We start from the raw sequence: 26,068 nt of genomic DNA, 5'->3' as shown, positions 1-26,068 counted from the left end.
TTAAATACTGTGTAGTGTGATTGTGATGTGGTGTTTGGGGCACTGTGCTGGAGTAGCTTTCAAATTTCATTGTATTTTGAATGCAATGACAATAAAGGTATTCTATTCTATTCTGTTCTATTCCATTTACAGTGCTTAAAATCTGTAGTCTTGCCAATCCTTATTTCATATAACTTTACCCGCCTTCTTTGTATTATTTTCAATTTCTAGCTGGGAAACTGAAATAAATAGCTAGTAAACCACCAATAGACTATATTTTAAATCTGTATTTTTGAAATATAATGTTTAATACAATATAGAGAATATTTTTTATTCTTATTATTATTTTGAAAAGACTTCAATTTCCATTAAAACAGATAAAATTGAAAATATGAATGAAAAGTTTTGAATAATATAAAGATCTAACTTTTGTGATTAAAGGACTGTTATTTGTTTAATTTGTGTCACCACTTGACTTTGATTTGCCTGGGAGATTTAGAATCAGATTTATAAACTTATAGATTCATCTATTTCTGAAAAAAGTATACAGTGTATGCTCTAAATCATGGTCCTAGCTTTTATACAATGTAGATTATCTTTTATCTCATGGATATTGACAACCTTCACCCTACCTCCTTTAAATCATTTATCATTTTATTGACATTATAATTTTATGTAGTTATATTTTAAATTAACCCTAACCCATTTTAGTTATTCTCATAACCAGAAACAGTAATAAACATTAAACAAATTTTATTCTACACGCTTGTAAAATTTTGCATCTGCATGTTTGTAAAATATATTCCAATCAAAAGATTGAACAGCAAACTGTGTTGGCCAAAAATGATGAAATATACATGGTTATTTCATCATGAAATCTTCCATCCTAACATATGATATCATCATGCACATTTTGTCATTAATTTATTTTTGTCACCATTGAAAAGTATTGAAAATTAGAAGGGAACAATTCTCAACTTTCTACTTAAGCTTGTCTCTGTTTCAGTAATAATAGTAATAATAGTACTAATGTATTCTTATTCATCTGAATGCACTGATAGTAATTTAATAGCAGAAAATAGTATTTGATGAAGAAAACCTGCAAAGCAATAATCTTGAAGAGGCATCACTATAATCATTATGTTATGTTCTACCTTGAACAACTCATAGGTTGCATGTGTAATTAATGTATACACCATCTACTTGTAAAGTCACAAATCAATAAGAATTTTCTGAAAAGCAAATTAGAATGATGAATGTGGAAATATGTTTTCTTATGATTAACTATTCACTATTAATGAAAATAGAAAGTGATAATGTGGGTTAAAAAATCTATCATGCATTAAATATCTACACTCAAAAAAGCCTTTCTAATTGAATTTTTATGAAGCTGGGTTCAATATTAGATAGTGACTTGTACACAAATTGCGTCTAGAATGCTCAGTTTTAATTCTGAATACATTATTGTCCGCTAAAAATATGTTTATTTTGTTATAGATTTAGAGTTAAGAGTTGTAGCAACTTTTTTCATGTAATACTGCCCAACGCAAATTTACTCAATTGAGTTTTTCGTCCCATAAAATTAAAGTATACCATTGTTTATAATTTATAGTAAAGGTGTTCTTCTTCAAATCAGTACTTATAAGAATATCCTTTTCCATATCATAACTTAAAATAGAAGAATTTTAGAATAAAAATAATTTTAGACCAGAAAATTGAAGAAGTCAAATGTGGGAAAGATCAAGAACCTAATTTAAAAAACTTTCTTCAGACATAACAAAATGTAGTATAATGAAAGAATAAACCAAACAAAGGAGAGAAAGAGAAGGAGAAATCATCCAGAGAAACCAGTGATGCCCTACAGAAAAAGTCTCCCCTGTAAGAACCAATTGAATGATGTGTAATCAGGTCAATGTTGACTCTTAACAACCATATGACTAGATCTTCCCCATGTCTCTAACCTCTTCTTTCAGAACTTCCAACAATGTATCCGTCACCACTGTGACTGAGTCCATCCACCTGCCAATGGTCATTCTCTTCTTGTTTTCTTCTCCTTTCCCAGTATTACAGCCATCTCTAGTTTGATGGTATATAGGATTGACCTTGCGAGATAGGAGTGAGACCCACAATCAGGTCAATGGTCTGAAAAGAGATAACTCTGTTCCCAGGTGAGAGAAAAGTATGAAAAGCAGTTCAGAAGTCTCACTAGTTTTCTATAAACTATAAAAAGAAAGGAAGGTAGAAATATTTTAAGTATTGCAAGAATTTTATTTAATGTAACTTCACAATAAAGTGATCCTCCTGGTTGTACATCTTGCCAGGAATATTTAGAAGGATTAATATTATAGAAGGCTTGGTTTTTATATAATGTGTCTAAAGTAATATTATTTGACCCCAGTCATTTGTTCCTCGAGTAACAACTCTGGCTTGATATGCTTGTTTGTTTTTTTGGCTGCCCACAGTATTTTCAGGAGTCTTTTACAATATCTAAATTCACAAGACTCAAGACTTTTCCCATCCTGTTTCTTCAAAGTCCAAATTTTGCTTCATATAGAGAATACTACGACTTGCAACAATGAACAGCAGGAAAGCACTGGAGTTCCTCAATTAGCTTCAATATTATTTGTTTCCAAGTAAGCTCAGCTGAACCAAATCGAAGGTGGTAAAACTTTGTTCAGTATAATATGAATAATCCACATAGAAAATAAGACATGGGGCTAGGCCTCTAGATTGACTGCACTTCTTTTTTTTTAAACTCCAGAAAGGGATGAGTTGAATGAAAGAAAGAAGAAAATATAGGCACTGCTACAAATGGTTGAAAGCTGATGAACCAGGATATTTTATATGTACCTTTAGTGTGCTTTAGTGCTTTAGTGCAGAGAAATGGAGATAATAAATGACAGGATGCAGTTTTTTTTAAAAAAAGGGAGCAGCATGTAATTATAAATAGTGCTGATGAGATAAAGATGAGGGTACACTTATTGAGCTCTATGGTGATCTGTGTAACCACAGATTAGGCATTTTAATTTCCATCATTTTCTCAGTGGGATTTAAAACTGTTGCATTAACTTTCAGGGACATCGGGATCCCTGACAGTAATAACGTGAGTAATGAGTTCACAGCACTAATGCAGTTACATTTAGTTTACTATCCGTGTTACAATAGCTTTTAGAGCAGGAGAAATAAAATGAAAAATTGCAGTAATGATGGAAGAAGTTTGATGGGCGAAGCATTTGATTTTCTACTAGCATTATGGGAGCACCTTTTTTCTTTTCAGTTCTTCTTAATTATTTCATTTAATTATTTAATGGTCATTCTCTTTTATTTGGTTAAAAGATTAAAATATCGTGTGCCAATGTATGCTTTATTATACCTCTATTCTGTATTGTGAATGTTCAGATTCTGCATAATAATGTGAAAATGCCTGAAAATGTAATCTTATCTAATAAAGTTATCTGTCCAGGACGATACGTTACAATAATATATATTTAAAGGGGAAAAATTGTATTGCAATTACCTTCCTAACCAAACCAAGCAGGTCATCTTTAATACCCTTTAGTCAAACAAAGGAGAAAAATGTGAACTTGATAAATTTTTAATTAAAATTAACAATAGCAGAAAAGGAAAAGCTTGCATTATCCAACACCAAGTAAGGCTGGAATATAAAGTGTTGCCTTCTTATTCTGGAAGATAATGTGGCCTTGCAACAGTTAGTGTGTATTTATATAAAACAGCAAGGGAGGAAAACATTTAAATATCCTCAGCCATGGTATTTCTATTTAAATCTGATTACATTGAAATAAAACTGTAGCTATTAAAGGTTTAAAAGAACTACGAATACAGGCAGTAAAAGGAGACAGTTAGTAAATGAGGTAGTAAAACATTTCAGCGGGGCAAACAGTTTATAGCATGCTGCTTCTTCTGTCAAGATGCTCCATTCACCACATACTTGCATGTTGTTGCTTGAATTGCATTTAAGGCTACAATTAACCTTTCGTGCCTAATGAAGCTGTTTTGCTGGGGGGAGGGAAATAAAATGTATAATGCAGCCTTCCTGTTACAAAAGTTTTGCAAAAGAAAGACTCGTTCAAAACGAAACCACTTTCAAAGTCTATTGTTCTAATGAAACATTCAATGTTGCACTTATATCTAAATTACAAACCATTGCAAAGCAATCTGCTTTGATGTGGTACATTTTATTTCTATATTTATTAATTGTTCAACATAATTGCTATAAATAGCTTACATCACACACATATATGCACACAAGTAATTTTATGGGTAGGAGTTCACTGTTTAACTATTGCCATCATATTGTCTTTCAAGATGACTGTTATATTTCTATGTGTAACCGAAATAACACTGGTTTTCTCTCTGTTCAAATACATGTAACATTATTTTATTAATAATAGTAATTTCCCACTTTTATTTTATTGGACACACATTTAATATTTGTGTGTAAGCATTTGGTAAAAGAAACTATTCTTGCTCTTTAGGAAAAAATCATCAAAATCATTGTACATAATGATAATTGACATATTCTCACAACAGCTGTCTTTCATACAATGTGTTTTCCCAATTTCAAGCCATTTTAAAAACTGAATCCCAATTCATCCAGAGAATGCTAAATTAAAGTGTGTTGGAATAGACAGATCTCATTCCTAGATAAACCTCAGTATCTACATGTTAAAAAACGAGGCAGATGACTTATGGCATTGAGCCATGTTAATTTTACATGATAGCTTCAGTGCTGAAAAATAAGAGCAGTTAGCTCAATCGGAAGGTGTTTTGTTTTTGTTTTGTTTTTTTAAATTTTTATTGGTTTTTAAGACAAACAGACAAACAAAATATAAAAACATCAAGCCATCTTACATACATATATATATATGTGTGTGTGTGTGTGTGTGTGTGTGTGTGTGTATGTATGTGTATGTATGTATATGTATGTATATGTATATATGTATGTATATATATGTATATATATGTGTATATATATATGTGTGTTTTCTTAAGTTTTCGTAGGTACTTACATGTATGTTATTCAGCTTTGTTCGGGTATTTTCCCACATCATTATAGTTGTGCTTTTAAAGGTGTAGCAACGTTTCGGCAGAATCTCATCTGCCATCATCAGGCTTCTGTATTGTGTTCGTCTGTGAGTCAGACTTTTACAGTTGTTTCAGTTTTAAATTTGTGGCTAGCCTACTGCTGTGCCAGAATGGTTTTTTTTCATCCTGATTGGTTGGGAGTCTTGGTCTGTGTTTATTGGTCTTGGAGTTTGCTGTGTTCTGCTTGATTGGTGTTTCTAATATCTTCTGTCTGTTTTGTGGCTTTTTTTGTGTGTCTTGATTGGCTGGCAACATTGTGTTCCTGCATTGGAGGCTTTTTGTGCAGTTTGGCTCCGAGTAAATGGACGGCTATCATTTGTTAGGAAGCTAGATTTCATCCGGGTGCCGGGTTGGGGTGTGTTTGAGCTGGAGGTATCAGTGGGGGATCTGTTTGTGCCCAGGTGTTTGCCTGGCTAGTGGTGTGGAGATTTTTTTGTTTGTGAGTGCAGGCTTCCAAATGATTGACAGTCTGGTGGAATCATGTCTTCTATTCATGCTTTCAGGTCTTTTTTCAATCTCTATGGCTTCTCTGATAATTCTGTGGCTGGGGTTTTCTATAGTGGCTAGGGTTTTGGTGCCATTGAAATTGATGCTATGACCTGTGGCTTTCATGTGTTGGACTAGTGAGGAAGTTACAGCTTTTTGACAAGAACTAAAAGTGCTGCAAGCCCTAAAAAAGGATAGCAGCATAATCATACTTCCAGCAGACAAAGGGAATGCCACAGTAGTAATGGATAGAAAAGACTACGAAACAAAATTGACAGACCTACTCCAAGACTCCACATACAAACCCATAAACACGGACCCAACCACATATCTGGAAAAATTAACCAAGAAGAAAATTATAACCAGCCACATGAGCAAAGAGATCCAACAGATGATCATCCCAAGAGAAAAATCTTCCAGATGCCCCAAACTATACGGCCTCCCAAAAATACACAAAGAAGGAATACCTCTCAGACCCATAGTCAGCTCCAGAGGAGCACCACTACAAAACCTAGCTAAACACTTAGCAAAACAGCTACAGCCCCATGCTGAAATAGCAGCTTCACATGTACAAAACTCATACCACCTCTTGGAAATGATCAAAGATCTACACGTGGAACAAGAAGATCTGCTTGTAAGTTTTGACGTGGTTTCACTATTCACTCAAGTCCCGATAAAAGAAACTCTTGAAATCATCAAAAATAAATACCAACCAGCTAAACACCTCATGGAACTAACAGAACACTGCTTTACCAACACATGTTTCATATACAAAGGACAAAGATACAAGCAAATTGAAGGAGCCCCTATGGGATCACCACTGTCACCCGTCATTGCAAACCTGTTCATGGAAGAATTCGAATCCAGAGCCCTGGCTAACGCCACCCACAAACCCAAACTATGGTTAAGATGCATCGATGACACATTTGTGATTTGGCCCCATGGAAAAGAAAACCTAAACAATTTCCTAACACACCTAAACAGCACACACCCCAAAATCAAGTTCACCATGGAAACAGAAACAAACAAACAACTACTATTCCTAGATGTACTAATCTACAAAAAAACAGATGGCACACTAGGACACACCATATACCAGAAGAAAACACACACCAACTGCTACCTCAACGCCCAATCCCACCACCACCCAGCACAGATAAACTCCGTGACCAAAACACTAATTGCTAGAACCAAATGCCTGGCAGACAAGACACATATAAAGACTGAACTATGCACCCTGACTAAAGTACTGACAGCCAACGGCTTCCACAAAAGCAAAATCACCGGCTTGATCCACAAAAACACACTGAGACATAATGGAGACCTAGAAGATGAACAGACCTATGGATCTTTACAGTAAAAGTCTGACTCACAGACAAAAACGGTGCAGAGGCCTGGTGATGGCAGATGGGATTCTGCCGAAACGTTGCTACAACTTTAAAAGCACAACTATAATGACGTGGGAAAATACCCGAACAAAGTTGAATACCATACACACACACACACACACACACACACACACACACAGTGTGTCGGTTGGTTTACAGATTTTTTTGTGCTTCCATTTCGTAGTCTTCAATTACAAGTACATTGTATATATTCTCATATTTTCAATCAAATATTAAATACATTAATATCATTGTTAATCATTTGACTATACTTTTATTCATTCATGTTTCATGAAATAATCCATATTTTACTTAATTTGTTTTATGAAAGTTCATATTATCATCTCAAATCTATCCTATAATCATTTTGTAGATATAATAAGAAAAAATACATCTTTATATATTTATTATTTTCTAAGAATTACCATGTTTTATTGTCTAACCATTCATAGAATAGATCCCAAATTTTATAAAATTGTTTATCATCTTCTTCTCTGATTTCAAATGTCAATCTACTCATTTCAGCGCATTCCAATATATTTTTAATGATTTCCTCCTGTAATGGTATTTTCTCATTTTTCCAGTTTTTGGCAAATACAATCCTAGCCGCTGTTAATACATTTACAATCAGGTATTTCAATTCTTTACTATATATTTCATGTAAAATTCCCAATAAAAATATTTCTGGTTTCAAGTCCATATGCTTTTTTGTCATTTTTTCCAACCACGTGTGGATTTTAGTCCAATATTTTTGGGCATCCGCACAAGTCCACCACATATGGTAATATGAGCCAGGTATCTGATGACATTTGAAGATGCAAATAAACCGGGTAGATGGTTAGCATATAAATTGAGAAAGGAGAAAGAATCAAGGAAAATATTGCAATTAATAGATGACCAAGGCCAAGTTTGCTATGGTAGTAAAGCGAAGAAGGAAATTATACGAGACTATTATGGGAAACTATACACACAAGAGAATATTGATGAGGAAAGAGTTAAACAGTACTTACAGAATGTTAATCTACCCCAGATACCTAAAGAGATTGAAACAATGTTAGAAAGCAATATAACGATGATGGAGTTAACTGAAGCACTTAAGAAGCAAAACAATGCAAAGGCACCAGTCCTAGATGGACTTCCGGCAGAATTTTATAAAACACTACAAGAATTGTTGAACCTTCCATTGCTAGAAGTTATGAATGAAGTTATGTTAAAGAAGAAGATACCTAAATCATGGTCAGAAGCTTATATTACACTTGTCACAAAAGAGGAGGCCGATCCGTTACAAATCAAGAACTATAGACCTATTTCCTTACTAAACACAGATTATAAAATTTTTGCTTCAATATTGGCAGAAAGACTTAAAAAATACCTAAACAATTTTATCCATCTTGATCAAAATGGCTTTCTGCCAAAGAGACAAATTAAAGACAATATGATAGTAATCTTGGACACTTCGGAATACTACGAGGCACACCATGAAAAACAAATGGCTTTGATATTTTTAGATGCACAGAAGACATTTGATAATGTGAATTGGCGATTCATGTTATTACAGCTGGAACAGATGGGCTTTGGTGAAAAATTTATTCAAGCAATAGAAGCTATATATCATAACCAAATGGCGAAGGCAATGATAGAGGGAGAACTGACAGACTCTATTGATATAAGAAAAGGAACAAGACAAGGGTGCCCACTTTCACCTTTGTTGTTTGTGTTAACCTTGAAAGTGTTAAACAGAAATATTAGAGAAGAAAAGGATATAAAAGGGATGAAAATTAAAAAGGAAGAATTTAAGTTGCAAGCATTCGCAGATGATCTGGTTTTCATTTTAGAAGACCCACTAGAAACAGCATCAAAATTGATAAAAAAGATAAAGGTATATGGTGGCTGGTTTGAAAATAAATAAAGATAAAACAAAGATTTTGACAAAATATATGCTATCAAGACAAATGGAAGAACTGGCGGATGTATTGAAAATTCAGGTCATGAATAAGATCAAGTACTTGGGGATACATTTGACAGCAAGATGTAATACACTAAAAGAGAATAATTATATCAAACTTAAGCAGCAGATAGCGCTAGATTTGGCGAAATGGGAAAATTTACAACTGTCATTAATAGGGAGAATATCAACAATCAAGATGAATATACTACCCATAATTTTATATTTGTTCCAAACAATTCCAGTTAGGCTTGGAAAAGATTATTTTGAAGATTTAAATAAAATTGTGTTGAAATATATATGGCAAGGTAAGAAAGTGAGAATAAAGTTAAAACTTTTGCAAGATGCCAGAATAAGAGGAGGATTTGGTTTGCCTAATTGGTAGCTGTATTACCAAGCTACAAATTCTTTGTGGGTTAAGGAATGGATAACATTAAGAAATACTAGATTGTTGACATTAGAAGGACATGATCTGTTGTTGGGGTGGGATGCTTTATTATGGTATAAAGGAACTAAAACACAGAGGGTATTTTAGTCTCTGTGGTTAAACTGGGAGGAGACTAAAAGACAATGTTATTTGAAAATTCCAGTCTGGTTATCGACTATTGAAGCATTTTCCTATCTATAATATATAAAAAGGAACAAACAGTTAGATATGGTGAAATATTGAATGAAAAGGGTGAACTTAAATCTATGCAAAAATTAGAGGAACAAGGTATAAAGATGAATTGGTTTTCATATGCGCAAATACATTCAAGGTATGACAAAGATTCTAAAACAGAAGGCTTCTATGTTATACTGACTGACTTAGATAAGATTTTGACAGGTACTGATGAAAAGGTGATTAAAAATTGTATGGATATTTATTAGAAATTAAACTAGAAGAAAAAGTTAAAGAAACTATGATTGCTTGGGAAAAGAATTTTGGATATGGGATTGATCTAGAGAAATGGCAAAAATTGTGGTCTCAAAATTATAAAATGACAATGTCAACAGCATATAAAAAAATTTGTATAAGATGTTTTACAGGTGGCATTTTCCTCCGACAAGAATAGCAAGAATGTTCAAGAATGGGAAGGTGTTTTTAAACGGGAATGCGTGGAGGGATAGTAAATTAAACAAGCTATGAAAATAGGGGAAATAAATGGTAGCTATCATAGAATTTACATTTCAAATCCAATAATATTAACTGTCTTGGTGGGAAAACCTATTAAATAAAGGTAAAGCATATAATAAATATTTAAGCCTCAGCATTTTTATTGACTCTTGGGTAGCATTTTGATATAAATTCTACTTGCCGGCAGCATATGTGCATCATTTTGACTTGGTTAATGAAATTCTTTTAGATGCCAGTGTAAAATAATGAATTTATCCCTCAGTTAATTGTATTGCTTTGATAACAAGAAAGGGTGTTGAACCCAGAGAAAACAGTAAGTAAATTTATTTGGATGATTTGTGTGATGCTTTGAGAAATGATCTTGTGGACTGACCTGGACTGATTTTAATGGAACTTTACCAGCATGTCGGTAGGTCCCAGAACACAGTATTAGATTGAAAAGCATGATTCCTTCATAGTTGTTATCCTAAACAAAATAAGTGGAATAGCACACAAATAAACCTTGGTAGAAAAATATGAATTTGAGAAAATGTCATCTCCAAGATCACTGAGAAACATATTTAATCCCTGTTATTTAACATTATTCTAGGGCAGGAGTCTCCAAACTTGATAACTTTAAGATTTGTGGCTTCAACTCCCAGAATTGCCTAGCCAGCATGACTAGTTGAGGAATTCTGGGAGTTGAAGTCCCCAAATCTTAAAGTTGCCAAGTTTGGAGACCACTGTTCTAGGGAGTTAGTTATTCTCTTGTAGAAGCAGAATAACCAAAGAATAATCTTTCATTTAATAAACTGATCTTATCCTTTCTATTACTTTCTATTGAATGCAGTCACAATAAAGTGGCCTAAACAGCACAAGAGGGAGGGTGACACAGTGGGGAACAGACACAATATGGATAGAAGCCATAATACATGGGAACCTGAGGCAATCGTATTTATGAAATTGAGATTTTCTTTTCTACATTAATTCTATATTAGCTAATAAACTATATTTCATATGATTTTTAAGAATTGGGAAATCATAACGCTGAAATCAATGGCCTAGTCAGTCAGAAGTTTCAAGAAATATTTTGGAGATGATATCTCGCTTCCTATAAAATAAAACCTTTTGGTAAGGGAATAATTGAGATGGCCATGATGAGACATTCTACTGTTATGCATAACACTAGACCGACAGTGAGGTATTCTGTAGCAGATATTAATGAAAATCACTCTATGGTTAAAGTCACATATAAAGTAATATAAGTAATGTCTTAAACTAAGAGTAAAAACAGAAGTTAGAATTCAGAGATCAATAAGAATTATTCTTCAGTAGCCATGATTAGAGGTCTTCTTAATTTCTTAAAGTTATTCTATGGATAGTACACAGGAATAAACCCATTTGTAGAGTTCTGAGTATTGCTGCAGTAATACTGCTCTAGTCAGTATACCCAATGTTGATAGATACTTGGAGTAATACAGCCAGACTCTAAATCCCAGTATATGTTTACTTCATCAGAAGAATGTCAAGTGGCAGATATTTTTTCTTACCATTTTGTTTTCATATATTTTGCTAATAAGTTCATCCTGAAATGAATGCAAATGAAATGAAGCAAGCATTAATACTAACACATTCAGTTAAGAATAATTTTGTGCCAGGAATATTAGCCCAGTTACCTTGCTATGTATGTTAATTATGTGGCAATAGGATTTGATAAATGCAATATAATAAAGGATTTCATTATATATGTGTATTTAATTAACTTTGAATATGCTAGATAGATGTTCTGTATAGTGGTGAGGTACAAGAAAACAAAACAATACATTAAATGCCCAGTTTCCTTAACCTACTGCCCCCTTGAAAAGTTGGAAAAAAAGCTATTTCAGTGGCAGACTCATTTTGCCTTGGAGCCTTCTCAGAATGGATGAACTCAACTCAGAATTCAGTTCAACAGAACATAATGCCATTACAATAACTAAATAGGAGAATATATGCCTTGGGAGACATGTTTCCATATGCATCATAATGGAAAGCCAGGTGTCCACATCACTGACCTGAAGAGCAAGTTATGGCAGCATATTTCAAATTCAGAGCCAGGCTTAGTATTTAAATCTTTATTACTGCATTACTGTTTTCCAGTGAAATAGCATTCACTCCCACTGTCCAGTTTATATATGTCCAGTTCTATAAAGAACTCACATTAATGTTAATAATAAGTTGCATTACTCCATGGAAGTTAGAAATGTTGTTTCTTGCTCAGAAACCGATATGGACCAAAAAAGTGACATAGATGAAAAGCTCTACTATCCATTAAATCAGTTCATTGGCTTTAATCTTGTCTCCTATGAATACCCATATGAATGTTTGTAAAAAAAAAAAAGACATGGCTGCCTTAAATGGTAGCACTGAGGGCCATCATGCAAAGACTGAAATAAATCTTCCAAAGCATTTTCAAAACCTGCAGTATGTATATCCATATAAGAATAAAGAAAACTGGGAAAATATTTTTACAATGGTGTATTACATGGTTTTTTTTATCTTTTCTTACAGGGCTGGCAATTGCAAGTGCACTGATAGACATTTCACAACAGAAGCCCTCAGAGTCTAAAGATAAGAGTTTGGGAATCAGAAATCGAAAGCATCACCTTTCAACCCGTCAAGGGACTTGCGTCTGAGAAAACAAGAATGCATTTGTATATTCTGTATTGTTTTATTCTTCTCCCCCTCCCCAAACTTTTTTTTAAAAAGAGTTTCCATTGAAAGCTAAAATACAGCCTCAGTTTTTATGGAGGTGATCTCTGGATGGTGGCAAAGACGATGGTAAGAAGTATCAACTTAGATGAATTAACATGTCTTCTTCCCACTGAGCCCCCAAAGTCCTAATGGGCAATGTGAATATATCGGCTGAACCTGAAGAAAATATTTTAACATCAGTAGTAATATAAAATATTTCTCCACAATTTTTTTAGTATCCCTACCAGGAAAAAAGGAAAAAATTATAAATTGCTTTATAATGGGAAAGGAAATATATTATTGAAATGTTAAATATTTTGAAGGACTCGTTACATAGTTAGAAGTAATAGATTACCAGTGTTTCAGTTTGATCACTATTCGGACACATTTAATTAAATCAAACAAGAACTGACATAATTAGGGATATACTGTAAATATTATAACTGCCAGATGTAACAATAGAACTCAAGCTAGAAATACAAACATGTATTTCAGTGAGCCAAATATAACAAGAATAAAATACATGTATTACAATAAGTAAAAAAATTGATACATTAATATCAACATATCTTTCAAAAGCAGGGTAAAGTATAAGTTCAGAATGTGGAATGCAGCAGAAAGCTCATTCCTGTATTCCTTGCCAAACTAACTCTTTGTAAGAGGGGGGGAAACCAATCCGTCAGCAAGGTATCCACAACCATTCTGCCCTCCCCTTTACAGCCATGTTAAGAATTGCAAGACATGAGAGGGCGGAGTTGAAAAACTTTACATTCCTATATAAAACTGCCTTGAATTCTGCATTAATACTGGTAATACTAATAATACTGATGGCCCATGAAATCCATGGACTTAAAGCTTGTTGCAGATTTTAGCCTTAGTATCCAATGGGAAAATCATTGCCATAATCACTACCGAATAATGTTATTCTGACTATATTCTCCCCTTTATTGCAGCTATTAAAAGTCATCTCCCCTATTAGAAGCAAATATATATTCTTCTCCCTTAATAAAACATACATTGAAGTATCCAATGGCCTACTAACGGTTTTATTCCTCAAGGCTGTTGGAATGACTTTTCAGTATAGGCCGTTACCAAATTGCCTATCAAAAGGAAAGAAGGAAACAATTTTTAGCATGTCAATTTCCATCCTTTTCTTTATGCAGACTACTGCTTCATCAAAAGTCACCTCATAAGCTATGGGTGAGCAAATTGGTACCTGTAGGCATCAGAGGATACATATCTTCCTATAGTGTCCATAAAACTCCAACATTAAATCAAAGTTTTTTTTTAAAAAAAACCCTTCACATATCTAAAATATTTGCAGTATTCCAAATCTAAATGCATTTTTGCTCATTTGAAACTTGTGAAATTTGGGGTGGCTATGCCAGAATCTAATAAGATGTGGCAGTGCCCCAATATTTTGGCCATACTCTCACAAGGGTTCACCTGCAGAACCTCATAAACCACTGGTGTTTCCTAGACCATAATCTAAGAAACACTGGTCTAGATATTTGAAAACAAATAATAATTATGATACACTTTTATTGCTTCATAATTGCTGCTTAATTGTGAATACACTTTATGTTTTCAGCAGCCGTTCTTTTGTTGATGAAAGGCTTTGTGATCCAATTAGGTTCCCATAGAAGGGAGATCTGGTTTTTGCCATTTTCCTGTGTCTCCTTCTGCCAGCCCTACCCACCCATACACAGATTCCACACACACACACACACATTGCTACAATACAGTTCTCTAAATATAAGGAAGACTAATGTCATATTTAATGAGAAAAGGATCTTTCAGAGGTTTAATCAATTTGATAACATGCTCTTTAGGCTTCCTGGTCTCAAATCTAGAAAACACAAAGTGCATTTAAATAATAGAAATGCTGTTTAAGTACTTAATTTGTTTACTTAATCTTATTCATCGCAGTGTACATTAAATGCACAATTTTAGTTGAAGTTGGTATGTACTCAAAACTGGTAATAGCAGATTACATGTTCCAGTGGACTTGTTAAAATCCCAAGGAAGAACAGAACAGCAGTTCTTAGTCTGCAGAGCTGCTATTGTGGTAATTATGCACAGAGGTATAAACTCTTACCAGCGGTGGAGTTGTGTTAATTAAAAAAGGTATACAACTATAATTGGTGTTTATATTATATTTTCATTTTCTTCCAGGAAGGGAAAAGATTTAACTGTTTACAGTTTGACTACATAGTTCCTTGCATGTCAAGATGGTGCAGTAGCAGTAATAAAAGGCCTGTTTGTGACTTGATGGTGTTTCTCTTTAAAAATAAGTTTACTTAATTTGGATGAGGAGTGAGGTTTTGAAAAAAAATAAGATAGAAATTCATTAAATGAACTGTTGTACAGTATATAGTTCTCTCTCATCCAAGATCTTTGGATTACATTTTTATCATGATTGCTCTACTGTTTTTGATTCATTGCTCAGTGATAAATTATGCAGGCATGATTGTTGGAACATTTTCATTCTCAAAAGGAGACTGATTATTACTCACGTTATGTTTCCAAGATGTGATGATTTTGTTTTAAATTCAATTTATTATTCTAAAACAAAGGGTCCCAGTTCTGCAGGCATTTTTGCGTTAATAAGTCTATTGATAACTTTATATACATATAAATACTTACAGAATTAGGGAGAGGGTGGGCTGTTGCTATCAGAAAAAAAATCGGTTAATGAACTTTTATAGCTCTGATAAGGCTCTTGTTTTTTTTGTTTTTTTTTAAATGCCTTCTATTATGCGAATAGAGACCAATTTCATTACAATGGGCATGTATGAGGAGTAAGGGGATTATTCAGAGAATAACAAAAGAGAAATAAAAGACTTGGCTGTAAATTCCTAATTTGTTCCTATTTAAATGTTTGATCCATCATAAATTCTCAGTATCTATGATATACATATATTAAAATATACTCAACATATAACACATATAACATAAATGTAACATACTAAAAAGTGGAAATACCTCTAAAGAGTTGGACAACCATGAGATGGAAACTGAAATTAGGAAGCAATTCAAAAGAGAAACTAACATATCCTTTCAACTAGTCATTGGTACAATATCCACTTTGCTAGGCTTAATTTATGAGTGCAAAACTATTAAGGCCTTTGCTTTAGAAAACAGCATATACCAAATTATCTGTTGGCAATACAAAATGCAGATCTTTCTGGTCTAGGAGGCACCTGCAGCTTTATAACCATTCTGAACCAGGATAGTAATGTAACAATTAGCCATTGATTTGAAGAAAGAATGGGAATCAATGTATTCATCCAGTGATAAGGAGGCAACATCCCAACAATGGTATATTGTCCGGGTTCTGTTCTCAATATGACAATACAGTCAGTCCTCGACTTATGAACACAATTGAGCCCAGAACGTATGTTGCTCAGTGAGAATTTTTTTAAAGCGGGTTTTGTCCCATTTTACGACTTTTCTTGCCACAGTTGTTCAGTGGATCACAGTTGTTAAATAAGTAACATGGTTGTTAAGTAAATCTGGGTTCCCCATTGACTTTCCTTGTCAGAAAGTTTGAAAAGATGGTCACCTAAGCCCAGGACACTGTAACCATCATAAATATGAACCAGTTTTCAAGCATTTGAATGTAAATCATATGACAATGGGGATGCTGCAATAGTCATAAGTATGAAAGTCTTTTTCCAGTGCCATTGTAACTTTGAATTGTCACTAAATGAACTGTTGTAAGTCAAGGACTACTTGTATTGTAATTGGACTGTGATCTAGCTAAATAAGACTTTCTTATTTAATCCAATATTTTTCATTGGGTCTCTGGGCACTATACATTGCACTGCAGAAAAGCCTTCATTTGTGCACAATTTAATATAGCTGGACTTTCAGATAGAAAGCACACACATGAGAAGGTATTAAGATACCTGCTTATCAGTATTATCACAAGCAATCCAAATCTGCTTGATGTCAAATGTGTATTAGCCTCAAAATGAAAATGTCATGGACAGATTGCAGAAAAGGCAAATGAAGCAAGTTTGATCTTGAATCAGTTTAGCCAATACCGAAGATAGCTCATAATCCTTAAGCAATATTAGCAGTAAGTACTTTTATCCATCTGCCAGGAAATGTTCAATCTCTCTATCACCTATTTGGTCAGACTGAATTGATACAGAAAAATGCCATAGATTAAATCTGGGAAAACCTGGAATTGGCATTTCAATTCCAATTCTGCCACCTCAATACCCATCTTCAGGCATATTTTACACTAATGCTTAAAAATATGGGGAAAAAACATAATGGATCCCTGGGTCCTAAAAATTCTAAGTTTAGGATACTTTGTGCCATTATTTGTGCATGTTCAACCACCTCATGAGAATTTTAAATTTCTGCTGAAGAAGAGGCCATAAAACCCCATTCTTAATATAAATTAATTTTGGGTTGTATTCTCTTTTTTGTTGTCACAAACAGGATTTAGACGATTGCTCCATACTAGAATTTGGTCATTCAATAACTTAATCCATGACTGAAAAATTGCTGTATACCTCTTGAGGAAAAACATGGGATAAATATATGTGATAGGCCTACTTCTGTTCAAAACCTAAGAAAGAAAACCCCAACTCCTTTTTAGAAAAGAGGTACTTTTAGTAAGTTTGAATTGATAGCAGCGTAAGCAAGGCAAGATCTGAACCAAAGCATATGAAAGTTACACATTGAAAGTCACCCCAAATCCCACCTCCCCAGGGTCCAGCACTGAGAGTCCAATCAACATCCAGTATGATGTTATGGGAAGCTCCTCTGCAGGTATTTCTTGCATCTGGAGTCACAGGACGGTTGACTTTGAACAAGTATAAATTCTACTCAGCAGCACCATAATTCATGAGTGCAAAACTCTTTCCAGTTCTCATGGGACTACTTCACACCAACTCACTTCCCCAGCCCAAATGTCCAGGCCCCTCTTCCAATTTCCATGGCATCCAAGAGCAAGCAAGCTTCAGAAAACCATGCTGGAGATCTAGATGACAATATAACTTTTCCATAGCTTCTGGAGCTTTTATAGATGATAAACAATATTGCAATTTAAGTTCTGTATGCGGAGATGTTATATGAGCCACTTAATTTTGAGAGAATCTTTATGATACGATCTTGACATGCTTGCCTAATACAACTTTCTGCTTTGCTTTGGATTTCATTCACTTCGTGTCTCAGCATTTTTAAAGTAGCAGATCAAACCTTAGTTTTGCTCTCTTTTGTTCTAACATTGGCTGGGGTATTCTGGGGGCTGAAGTCCACACAGTTTAAAGTTGCTCAGATTGAGAAACTCTATTCTAAAGGAATGTTACACTTCTAAACTGGTTTTAGTTATATGACTGGAAGTTTAACACAACTCTCACAACTTTGAATATAGGTTTTGGGCTGATTAATACTTTTGAGTGGAACCTGACTTTTAAAGTATGCCTCATTGGATAAATTACATAACAGTTGAATAGATATGGGGCTAACATAGCAATAGGAGAAAGGCTATTATTTTTTCTATGAGAGTCTCTCTTCTGTAGCTTGAATATCTCCGTAGTATTGTATCTCAATGTGTAAGTCTGCTTCACTTGTGTCTACTAAGTAACTAAAAATATTGCCAGCAAAGTGCAACCTTAACACAACCAAATCTTGTCAGTTATGATAGCTTTTCTTGGAGGAGCCAGGTGCTCCAATCAGCTATGTCAGCCCTCCTGGCACTCCAGAAAATGCAGTAATCACAAAGCTAAAACTGCCTCACAAGGCCAGTCAGTGATCATTTTTCATGTCAGGCCAAGCCTTGCAAATGGAAAAGTAGAAGTTCAGTTTTTGAACAGCTTTTGATTCCTTTTTTCCTATTTTGGCACAGGATGTTATCATTTCAACACAACTAGTCTTTGCAGGAGAGTTTGGAGGCTGCTATGCAGTTCTTTCTTCATTCCTGCTAGCTCTGCCTTAGAAGAAGTTCAGGAGAAATGTTTCAGAAATACTTTGCAGTGAAATCCTTGAAGATACCAACTGAAGCTTGGCAGGGTTAAAGTCCCTTTAAAGAGTAATCATTCCCGCTGCTGTTGTGTTATTCTGTCAAAAAAGAAAAAAGAAGGGAAAAAAGAATCAGCTGCTTGCATTTTTATGTTTTTCCATTATAACTTATGGACAAATTGTTTTTGTTTTTTTTAATATAAATTCTCAAAACAGCTTTGATCAAATTGGTTTGACCCCTCCCCTGAAACTCAAATCACAAATACGAATATAATCATATGCCGTTGTGTACTAAATTCCTGCATGAGGAATCACTGCATGTTTTTGAAGATGATTTGAAAATGTCAATGCAAAAACTGATGGGAACATGCTGTATAACATGCAGTATAACACTTGTATTGCAACCACTGCACTGCCTTCCAGGGCCAATACAAAGTGCTAACATTTACCTACAAACATCTAACATTGCTTGGCTCTTATTTGCATGCAGGACTGTCTCCTTTTTGAGGTCTTTCATAGAGGGTATTCTCAGAGTCCTCATCCTACAAGAGAAATAGGAACTCATAGACAGTCCTTCATGTAAAAGGCTACCACAAAGTTTGATTAGCCCTCTCTCCATTGATTTTTCAGTGGACGCTCAGCACAATTTTCTTCTAAGAAATATTTGGATTTTAAAGGTTGCATTGGATTGCTTTTGAGACTTTATCTGGTATTTAAAAATTTCAGCTCAAAGATTCAAAAGGATATCTACAATACCTTATTATTGTTAAAAAAATAACTCTGTTTATTCTGGTTTTGTAAATCAACTACTCCATTCCTCTTTTCCCACCTACTGACATTTTACCTTCACATCAATTTTTCCCTTTTTCTTGATTAGTTCACCTGACAATCTGCCAAACCCATAATTATGACTTAAGGCAACATCTCAGGCATTTGGGAACAAATCTTGGATTGTACATATGTATTATATTCTGTTTCATTGATCATGAAAAGAAACATGTTTAAGAACAATTTCTTTGCCACAAAGCCAAGAAAAATAGAATGGAACTAAAGTGGTCAGAATTTGCTAAATTTTACTTACCTCTCAAGTACAAGAACTAACGATTGAATACAATTAGAGAACACCAAGGAACAAAAACAGCAGCTCTTTTTGCTTGATCATTTCAGCCAATCCTATGGGAAACCTAAAAAATGCAATTGATTCTTCTACAGGGAAATCATATTGAACACAAATCCAGTGGAAATAATTGTTTAGAGTATAACAATTGTGAATGTATGCTTTGGGTATAACAATAGTGTATTGGTCAAATACCATTTAGAGGCTAGGTCACTACAAATTCACGTTTGGAGATGCTTTGCTTTGTCTCTGATCACATGAATGCAATTTCATAACACTAAAAATTAGCATTCCATTACCTAGTGTTCTCCAAATATGTTGAATTGCATTTCATAATAAGTCTACTTAACAAGGCTGATATTTATGTACTTATAGTATGGTAGTTGCATCTGGATAGCACCAGGTTAGGCAAAACTTGTAATGGGAGTGGGCTCTGCAAACCAAGTACAATAAATTTGCAAGGAGGTATTCTCCATTACTACTATATAATTAATAAAACAGAGTTGAACATTCTAGCATTCTAGATCTGGTGAACTTGTTCAAATGTGATCAGTTTGCCAAAGTGAAAGAAGAGATGTCTGTTTTTGTTTTTTGTTTGGCTGGGATATGTTATCACCTTTAGAAAAGTTTTTTAAAGTGTTAATTTTACACTTTTTAAATGTATGCATAAGATGACTATTCTCCTTTCTCTCTAGGGAAAACCTACTTGAATGATTTGCCATCAACAGCTATTTAAGTTAAAGGCCAACACCCGTTATCTTTACAATATTTAGATTTCAGCAGAAGCAAATAGCACTCTTTAAAAGCAATATCATCACAGTAGAGTACCTAACTTATAAATTCCAAATGAACAGAATAAGGGGCATAGCAACTGTATCGCACAATTACATGAAGAATGCCATTTACTTTTAAGACCAGACACAGCAATCTGGAATATTGTAAAAAATTTAATTTGGAAAGCACAAAATTCCACAAGAATTATTTAAGCAGGGGTTGCTGGGAACAGAAACAAAAACTGTAAAGTCACCAAATGGCCTTTGAGCCATTAAAATTGCATGAACTTCACAATGGCCTGGATAACAACTTTAATTAAATTCAGACACAGTGGAAGTACATTGATAAACAGTTGTGAGTGTTCCTGAGCAGGCTTCGATAACAATTATCTACGCATCTTAAATTGTTCTATGTTTGATAAGCATCTGGCAAATAGAGATCTTTCAACAGAAGTAATATGTGTCCTGCAATGGTTAGCATTTGTTCCCTATTCCCCAGAGGTGGTATTCAGCAGGTTCCGACCATTTCTGGAGAACCGGTAGCGGTAATTTTGAATAGTTTGGAGAACTGGTAAATACCACCTCTGACTGGCCCCTCCCCCATCTATTTGCTGCCTCTTGAATCCCAGCTGATTGGCTGGGTCTTCTTTTGTTGCCCTGCACAGGAGAATGGAGCTGAAAAGGAGGCTAGTGGGGTGGGGAGGGAATGTGATTTTGCAGTAACCTTCCCCCAGGAGTGGGGAAGGAATGGAGATTTTACAGTATCCTTCCCCTGCCACTCCTACCAAGCCATGCTCACCAAGCCACACCATGCCCACTAAGCCCCGCCCACAGAACCGGTAGTAAAAAAATTTGAATCCCACCACTGCTATTCCTTTTCCCTTTAGATCAGAGGTTTCCAAACCAGCATAGCTATGCTATGCTGGCTGGAGAATTCTGGGAGTTGAAGTCCACAAGTCTTAAAGTTGCCAAGTTTGGGGACTCCTGCTTTAGATGAAGAGTAAAGATTATTCCTTTAAGCATGTATAAGTTTACAGTGGGTCTGATGAATGCCTTTTAATTTTTTGTATTCTGTAGTGTATTTATTCTTAGACATCTTGAGTGCTCACATTGAATGCAAAAGTGAAATATTCATAGGTTGTAAAAAAAAAAAAACACCAAAGATTTGGATGTCCTCACTCTGGTGTATTTTTAGAACCAGGATATCCGCGAGAGACAGTGTTACCCTCACTTCATTATGCTTACCATCTTCACCCTTTATTTTATAATTTTAGCCAGAGAATGTAAAAGTCATCTAGAGTCACTGAGAATTGGGTGGTGTACAAATTTAATAAACTGTTATTACAGATGAATGATATTGTTAAAATTAGTAGATATCATGTGGGTAATTTTTAAAACTGGAAACTTGCAGGACTGCACATACTTCAAAAATGCTTGAAAGAAATCCTTTTGACCCTGTAAAAATACAGCACTTCTCTGCTATGCTTTCTAAGCTTTTCTTTTTCTTTTCTTTTTTTAAGATACTATGCCAACCTGATTTGAAGGGGCGGAGTTGTTTGAAGATTTACATTATTTGAAGGACAACCCCTTAAATCAGCTGTATCTTTTGTTCAGATTTTTAAAAAGGCAGGCTGCATGAATGAATTAAGAGATGATATGGTCGGTTAGACGAGACTGTGAACATTTCTAAGTCATTTTTGAAGTGTGCACAATTCCAGTAACCTTCCATATATGTACTATAAAAATACTTAGTTTAGCTTTTTTCATTTTGCTAATAGAATCCCAGCCTGGAAATAAATGAGCAAAGGTTGAAGTTTCTTTTTTTCTTGGAAGCAATGAAATTTCTCCTTACCCAGATTAAGTCATATCATTGTTTTTGCAGTATTTGCATATTTCTGCTTAAAAGCAAATGGGTGTATTTTACTTCAATTCACATTCTTTAAAATCTTTTGTTAAAGGGCTTTAATAAATTGGATCCATTGAATTCAGTCAAGTGTATACCACTTAGAATTGTGGTCATTTCCTAATAAAATTGCAACTGCTCTTCTGGTGCTAGTGAGAGGATATAGAAACATAGCCCAACATGTCCCTGTATTTATCACTTGCAGTTGCTATTACATAAAAATAGCTCTTTTTGCTGGTTATTAACACTCTTTTATCTCCTACAACAAAATCTTGAGAGATTTCCACCAAGAGATTTGCAAATGAAACTTTCTTCCAGCACATACTAAAAACAAAGTCACTATGCATGATGTATACTGGTCCCAAATAATCCCTTAGGATTATTTGTTCTCTGGCTGCTGTAAAAGTAATTAAACAGCATTGCATGTTCTTCAGTTAATGATTCTTCATTCAACTGGGACATTTTTGATCTTAATATGTTTTAATCAGGACAGAGGTTGCAAAAAGAGGGAAGGAAATCCTATAAAAATTAAATGAAGAGGAACAAAGAATTATTAATCAAGCAGAGGAAATCTACATGTTATGAGGGAGTCATGTCTCTTACAAGTTTGACTTCTTGCTTTGTTTTTGTTTTCTTCATTCAAGATTCATAAAACAGTGTGATGATAATAATCAGTGAAGACAGCAGAATGATCAATGATCCAAAAACAAAAGGAATTCTAGAACTCTATTTACCCTTGAAGGCTATTGTTTCAGAACTCCCTGCAGTTTTATAAGCTGTTTCTACATGTTTGTTATTCTATATAAAGATATAATCTGTTTAGCAAAGAGGCCTGCTTAATCCTTAACTCAAGTGTCACTTATTAATTCTGAATAGTTTATCAGCTTTAACCATCTTCTGCAATCATGCTGTGGAATAATGCAAAGCACGTATATAAACCAAAAATAATGATTTTGGGAGCAACAATGTTGTCAATATATTATAAAGTACTCTAAAGTTGACCTCACTGTTAAAAGCAGATCCACAATACCTCCATTTCCAACTATGCTATGTTGATCAAGATGGCACTGTTTTAAGACATCCAAAATATTGAGAGATAAAGGAGAATGAATAAGACTTCACCAGTGGTGGGATTCAATTTTTTTTACTACCGGTTCTGTGGGTGTGGCTTATTTGGTGGGTGTGGCTTGGTGGTCATGTGACTGGGTGGGTGTGGCTTGGTGGTCATGTGATTGGGTGGGCATGGCTTGGTCATGTGACTGGGTGGGCGTGGCCAACTTGACATCACTCATGTCAAGGGGCGTTTCGCCCAGTCCCTCCCCTACCAGCCACTCCTTGTTATCCCCGACCTCAATGTATCTATAGTTCTGTAAAAAATTTCACCTTTTTTCGACTTTATTATCTGCATCCACATACTATAGATGTACTTTTATGGACCACTGAAAGGAGGAAATGGCTCACATGCTTTTCCCAAGAGTGTTATAGGAAGGTCACAAAACAGGGTTTTGAGGGGTTGCCACAAAGAAGTGGGGGCAATGTATTTTCTAAAGCAGCAGAAGGCAAAACAAGAAGCAATGGATCAAAACTGAACAAAGAAGAAGCAATCTAAAACTAAGGAGAAATTTCCTGACAGTGAGAACAATTAACCAGTGGAACTGCTTGTCTCCAGAAGTTCTGGATGCTCCAACTCTGGAGGTTTTTAAGAAGAGACTGGATAGCCATTTCTCTGAAATGGTATAGGGCAGGGGTCTCCAACCTTGGCAACTTTAAGACTTGTGGACTTCAACTCCCAAAATTCTGGGAGGAATTGTAGGAGTTGAAGTCCAGAAGTCTTAAAGTTCCTAAGGTTGGAGACCCCTGGTATAGGATCCCCTCCAAAGATTATTCTGACACCTTTGCATGGCCCTCCGCTCATCCTCAGTTTCCTGCCTGAGCAGAGGGTTGGACGAGAAGACCTCCAAAGTCCCTTTCAACTCTGTTATTCCGTTATTCCTAAATTGAATAGCTAAGACCCTCATTGGGACCCTATCTCTTTTGCTCCCTCTGGTTTAATGGGTTAATAAAATTTTTAGAAACCTGCAGTTGAAAGTTCTTTATGTCTCCTTACCCAATTTCATTTGGAATTAAATCCCAAACTGATTGCCCTTTTAGCATTTCTCTTGACACTTCTCCAAAATGCACCCACAAGAAGCCACATCTCTTCCCCCCATACACACACACACACGCTCATGTGCACGCACACACACACACACACACACACATATATGAGGTTGGATTGGATATCTCCCTCCCTCTCTGCTTTAGGCTTAGAAATTCTGCCAGTGCTGCTCCTCATTTGGCAATGCTTAAGGAGAATTAGGGGCTAGAGACAGTTGACATTCTCATCTCTGTTACAGGTGAGGCTGTCAGAAAGACTTTTTGGCAGGCATGCAATGCCTTCTCCCCAGCCTCTCAGCACTAATGAGAGATGCGGCTCTACTGGCCAGGGTAGGGAAAGCCTCTTATTTTGTACAAACCATCTGCTGCCGGCAGATACACACTTATGGGTGGTGTGGGTGGGTCCATTCAGGGCACGGAAGTTCTGCATGCTAGCCTGGGAGTCCGGCTCAAGCCACAGGTTTTTTTTAAAAAATAAATATTTTCTGTATGGGAAGCTACTGAAGTGGGAAGCATGCTTCCGCCTGCATAACTAGAGGGTGACTCTCCACCCCGCAAAAGCCAATGGCTTGAAAGCAGGTCCTCTGCTAGCCCCCCCACCCCACCCAATTCCCCCGCTGCCTTCCCCATGGGAGAAATTGCAAATATGGCATGCCATTTGAGTGGGAAATGCCTGGAACCCAATAAAGCCCACCCAGTCACCTCCTGCTGGCAGGCTGGCTAATAGGGTGAGAGGAGAGGCAGAGAAGGGCAGCCGATTGGAGCCCTCAGAAAGAAGAGGGTGAAGGAAAGTGCATTTAGCTGTGGATGCCCTCCCTCGCTCCTTTCCCTGGCTTCCCTCCTGTCTCCTCAGTGCTCGCTCATGCTCCCCCTCCCCAGTCTATCTTGATTGCAGGCGGAGCCACATTGCATTTTGTAAGCCCACTGTCAGTGAAGCTGAGTGCTGGTGAGGGCTGGCTTTTTGCATAGCTTTGTCCAACTGTTCCTCCCCAGACCCCCGTCTATTTCCCCCCCCCCAACAGCCGGATAAAGCTAAGCAAAAAAGACAGCCCTCACCAGTGCCCAGCTTCACCAACGGCAGGCTTGGAAAGGGAAATGTGGCTCCACCTTCAATCAAGATAGACTGGGGAGGGAGAGAGCATGAGCGAGCCAAGGCTTTCCCTCCAGCCTTTGCCCAAAGCCCATCGCTACACCTGGAGGTTCAAGTTTGAATTTCTTCAACCCCTCTGACCCACATGTACCTTGGCAATGGGAGTTTCTCTCTGCCCCCTTTTCCAGCTCAGGGGGATGAACCTGTAGTGGCGCTTTGCACAAACGCCCCCCTGGACTTCGCAAAACACCTCTGGCAGAGGCAGCGATCCTGGTTCTGGAGGCTTCGTGTAAGTGGCTGCAGTGGCGCTTTGCAC

General features: G+C 35.8%; 1 protein-coding gene across 1 annotated transcript in view; it reads left to right on the top strand.

Moving 5' to 3' along the window:
* The window catches only part of ATRNL1 (attractin like 1), a 530,678-nt gene extending 515,678 nt beyond the window's left edge, over window positions 1–15,000 (top strand). Inside the window, exon 29 of the mRNA XM_087964472.1 lies at window positions 12,551–15,000. Coding sequence (XP_087820598.1) covers window positions 12,551–12,675 — 125 coding nt within the window. The 3' untranslated portion in view covers window positions 12,676–15,000. The remainder of the gene's footprint in view (window positions 1–12,550) is intronic.
* The last annotated feature ends 11,068 nt before the right edge of the window (window positions 15,001–26,068 follow it).

This window comes from Notechis scutatus, chromosome 4 (genome assembly GCF_049901735.1).
Source record: "Notechis scutatus isolate UNSWTSFEM ecotype Mainland chromosome 4, rNotScu1.2, whole genome shotgun sequence".
In the NCBI taxonomy this organism is placed as follows: Eukaryota; Metazoa; Chordata; class Lepidosauria; order Squamata; family Elapidae; genus Notechis; species Notechis scutatus.
Note: the sequence above shows the minus strand (reverse complement) of the source record. Positions and strands in the feature narration are given on the sequence as shown.